We start from the raw sequence: 4350 nt of genomic DNA on the forward strand, positions 1-4350 counted from the left end.
TCACAAAACACATCCATGTCCTTCACCTTCAGCCCCTTGACAAGCAGCTCGAGGCACCACCAATTCTAGTGTTGACAGCCCCGTTGTTTTTGGCGTTTCGAGGTTGAGGACTTCCTCAGCGAAGAAGCGGCTCGGGCCGCTAAGGCGAGCCATCGCCGATCGCCTCTCTTCCAGCTCGGCTCACCATGGGGTCCTATCCTCCACCGTTGCTTTCGAAGCTTCCGGAACTCTTCGGGTGCACTTGAACTTCGGTTCCTTTCTTATTTGTTTGCTAGATTCTTGATTTTTAAGTGGTTCTTGATTTTGTTGGGTCGTTGCCAGATGTTGGAAAGTTTTGACTTTTGGTCCTGGAGGTTGGTGCTTGGAATCCCAAAGAAACGATGCAAAGTGAAAAAAATTTGGAACCGATCGAATCAGTCTCCCATTTTCCTCCGTTAAAAATTGTGGCTGGCATCGGACCGTCAGAAATTTGTTAGTTCGGACAAACCTAAAAGAGAAAATCCTTCTAAGGGTTTTGAACTACTCTTTGACATTTGAACAGAACAAAGAAGATTTGCAACCCAAAAGTAGATTTAACGAGAAGGTGGAGAATAAGGGAGAGAGCACCAACAGAAGATAAACAACGACACAGGAGAGAGAATTCACATATGAATGTAGTGCACAGCATACAAAGAAGAAAGAAACAGATACATGTTCCCCCCCGCTCAATCATAACACTAAGGATTTTCCATCTCTCTACAGTTTTTTTTTTCCACATTCCATGGACTTTTGAACACAAGTATGATAAAAGCAAGTCCCCCACCACCATGTGACTTCATCACGATCTCCTTCCAAATCTCTATCTCTCTCCCTCTCTCTTTTTGTCCTTTTGTTTTCCTTCATCAGAGAACAATTAGGAGGAGGGCATTGATAAATTATGAAAATAGACTAAGAGTTGCTCCTGAATGATCCAAGGGCTTTAACTGCTCCTGCCCTCAATATGAACTGGTGGTAGAAAGCTGCAATGGCTGCCCCAATGAATGGTCCTACCCAGAAGATCCACTGAAACTCAACGAAACAAAAACGACATTATCAATAAACTGTAGTGAATTGGGGAAAAAATGGTAAATTTTTTCTTAATTCTGAAAAATAAAAGAGAGGTTATAGAGCAATGAATTGATTTAACCTGATCATCCCAGGCCTTATCCTTGTTGTAGATAACAGCAGCGCCGAGACTTCTCGCCGGGTTGATACCGGTTCCGGTGATGGGGATGGTGGCCAAGTGAACCATGAACACCGCGAATCCGATTGGCAGAGGAGCCAAAACCTTTTCCAAAGATTCATCCCAAAGGAAAGACACCCATCGTAAGAAACAATTGTTCATGTTCAGGACAATCCTAGGCATATTATGTATGCTGTCCGTTCCACGGAACAAAGTCAATCAATTGGGAAAAAGAAGAAGAAACTGTAAGAAGATGCCAAATTCGACATATGGGAGATGCGACGAATCGAAAAGTTCCCTCTAACTTTGCCAATATGGAAAACGACATCATTTGCCTACAAAGTTACTGCATGAAAGAAATTGCAAGAGATCAAAGAAGCCACTGTTTCTAGTCAAGAAAGATGCCAAAAGGGCACGTCAATTGGCAGCGAAAGGCAAAGGAATAGTCTACTTTTCAAAGACGAGGACGAAAGTTAGGTGACTCTTGCACTAGGAAGCTCTATAATATCAACCACACACAGAAACAGGCAGGATTTATTTCACTGCAGAGCCAGCGAATGCTGTGGATATCAACCACTAGGAAGCTCTATAATATCAACCACACACAGAAACAGGCAGGATTTATTTCACTGCAGAGCCAGCGAATGCTGTGGATATCAACCACTAGGAAGCTCTATAATATCAACCACACACAGAAACAGGCAGGATTTATTTCACTGCAGAGCCAGTGAATGCTGCGGATATCGTCCCCCCACCCAGTGGACCTCACATGTTCATGAGATTGGAGCTGAGCAATGATATGCATCGGTTCATGCGTGACTCGCGTAATAATAATTACAGCAAAAGTGACTAGAAAGAAAAAGAAAAAAAAGAGGGAAAAAGAAAGTTCTTTCTGTCGGTATCACAAAAAATTTGGACTTCCTTCATTTACCATACCAGCAAGAAAATAATTAGAGAGAAAAAAAGTGCCAATTTCTGCTATATGATTTTCAACTTCAAACTTATCTCTACAATTCCTTTGAAATGAGCAAATCCTCTGTAAAAATGTATTATTAAAGTAGGCAAGATGGACAAATTAGTAACTTAGGTCATCGGAATAATTGTCAACATGTATCACGTTTTATTTTTGAAAATTGACTTAAAATCACTTTTACCTTATAATCGTTTAAGTTTCTAGGAATAAGAAATAAAATCTACTTGCTTTCTCTCGTACATGAATGCTTTCCTTTGCTCATTCAGCTCTTTGCGAGAAAAGATACTCCTAATCAATCATTTCTCTCCTGAGGAAGAACAAATGTATTTAATTGCTACAAATATGAATTATTGAGCAAATAAAGTGCTATCCCGGGCTTCGGTGACAGCTATGGATAGAAAAAAAACTTAGCACATTAACATTCATCAAGTACTAACTAATGCCGATAGAATAATTTATTTTGTAGTTCTTCTCAAGAGTGAATTAGGTAGAGATACCTTTCTCAACTCTTCACCTAAAGAACCCTGATGAGAGAGTATTGTATGTATCCATTATAGTGATTATAGGTCACAGCAATTTACAAATTCTTTTCCAAATTTGAAATTGTGTGTCAACTCTCGTTAGTGATGCGCAAGATAGCAATCGCCTGAAAACATACTCATGTAAAGGAAGGGACATAGATACTCCCAGCATTAGTTACGATGTCAACCCTAATAATATAAGAAACACAGAGGAGATTAAGGAAACGTGTGTGTGTATCGTCCATTACCGGAACATGGGAATCTCTGGCGCTCCTCTTGGGATCGGTGGCCGAGAAGACCGTGTAGACCAGCACGAACGTGCCGATGATCTCGGCGCCCAGCCCGACGCTGGTCTTGTACCCGGCGCTGAGCTCGTTGGCTCCACCGCCGAACCGGTCGTAGTACGACTTCTGGAAGAGCTTGACCAGGCCGACTCCGCATATGGCACCCAGGCACTGAACCACCATGTACATTATGGCTCGCACCAGCGACACCTTCCGCGCCAGGAACAGCCCGAACGTCACCGCCGGGTTGATGTGACCACCTAAGTCATTCATCAACCGAATCGAAGTAGAAATCAGTCGACTTGAAAAGGTTGAAATATGTCGCGTGGTTAAGAATTATAGAGCGATGGATCACCTGAGATTCCGGCGGTGCAGTAGACGAGGACGAAGATCATGCCGCCAAAGGCCCAGGCGATGCCGAGAATGCCGACTCCGCCGCAGGCGTCGCCGCCGCTGATCTGGCTCTTGTACCCGATCACGGTCAGCACCGTGATGTAGAGGAAGAGGAGGGTGGCGATGAACTCGGCGATGAGCGCCCTGTAGAACGACCACTTGCCCAGCTCCACCGGGTCTATCAGCGGCGCCGGCGGGGGGTCGTGGTAGTCCTTGGCCGAGAACGAGCCATGCTCCGCCACTTCCTTCGTCATGCTGCTGGCGTTCTTGGCGACTCACACAGAGAGAGAGAGAGAGAGAGAGAGAGCGAGAGAGAGACAGAGAGACAGAGAGATTTCTCTATTGCCTGTGGGAAGTGAAGGTGTCCGTGGGACGAAGGGGGGTATATATACATCGTCGAGAGAAGTTGATGACGTTTAGAGTTTTTCTTTCTTTCTTTTTTTTCTTTTTATTCTTTTTGAGTAGTGCTAATTTTATTCAAATTCATATGTCATTAAAATAACAAATCATGTTGAAAATTTTAAAGCTTATTCATAATATAAACGCATGTCGCTCAATAAATCGATCTTTTATGCAATTCTCTATAGACCTAACCTTACCCTCATTTTCTTTTAAGTTTAATCATGATATTAAACTTTGTATTTTTTTTCTTTTATCGTGGTACAGTGATGTGGCAAGTCCATGTGAAAATCCTACCACGAAAAACCTTAAATTGATCCGCTAACGGAGAGTAAATTTGTAACAGGATTACTAGTTTGGGTTTTTGCTGGTCAAAAATTTGTTTTGAGTAAATTTGTCACGGGTGTATCATTTTGGGGCCTTTTTTTGGTATTAATCCTGTTACATTTAGAACAATTTGTAGAATCATATGACTGTGCATTCCACAAAAATATAATAACAACAAGAACAACAATCAAATCATCTAACTTTGTATTTTTTTTTTCTTTTGGGGTTTGTGACCACGTTTTTGCCGGCAAA

The 4350-nt window shown here is 42.3% G+C and overlaps 1 protein-coding gene across 1 annotated transcript; it reads right to left on the reverse strand.

Moving 5' to 3' along the window:
- Positions 1-552: 552 nt before the first annotated feature.
- LOC115690699 (aquaporin PIP2-1-like) lies at positions 553-3732 on the reverse strand. Its single transcript, XM_030617144.2, has 4 exons — positions 3335-3732; positions 2944-3239; positions 1166-1306; positions 553-1041 (listed from the first exon to the last, which is right to left on the reverse strand). The coding sequence occupies exons 1-4, from the start codon at positions 3624-3626 to the stop codon at positions 928-930; spliced, it is 843 nt and encodes a 280-aa protein (XP_030473004.1). The 5' UTR covers positions 3627-3732; the 3' UTR covers positions 553-927.
- Between the last annotated feature and the right edge of the window lie 618 nt (positions 3733-4350).

Source organism: Syzygium oleosum, unplaced genomic scaffold (genome assembly GCF_021117445.2).
Source record: "Syzygium oleosum isolate NSW1041296 unplaced genomic scaffold, Sole_v2.1 Sole_v2.07, whole genome shotgun sequence".
NCBI lineage: Eukaryota > Viridiplantae > Streptophyta > Magnoliopsida > Myrtales > Myrtaceae > Syzygium > Syzygium oleosum.

Coding starts and splice junctions, on each gene's coding strand:
- LOC115690699 (XM_030617144.2), bottom strand. CDS start 3,626: ATGACGAAGGAAGTGGCGGAGCATGGCTCGTTCTCGGCCAAGGACTAC. Junction 1,307..2,943: donor CCAGAGATTCCCATGTTCCG/GTAATGGACGAT, acceptor TCTTTGGAAAAG/GTTTTGGCTCCTCTGCCAAT. Junction 1,042..1,165: donor ATAAGGCCTGGGATGATCAG/GTTAAATCAATT, acceptor GTTGAGTTTCAG/TGGATCTTCTGGGTAGGACC.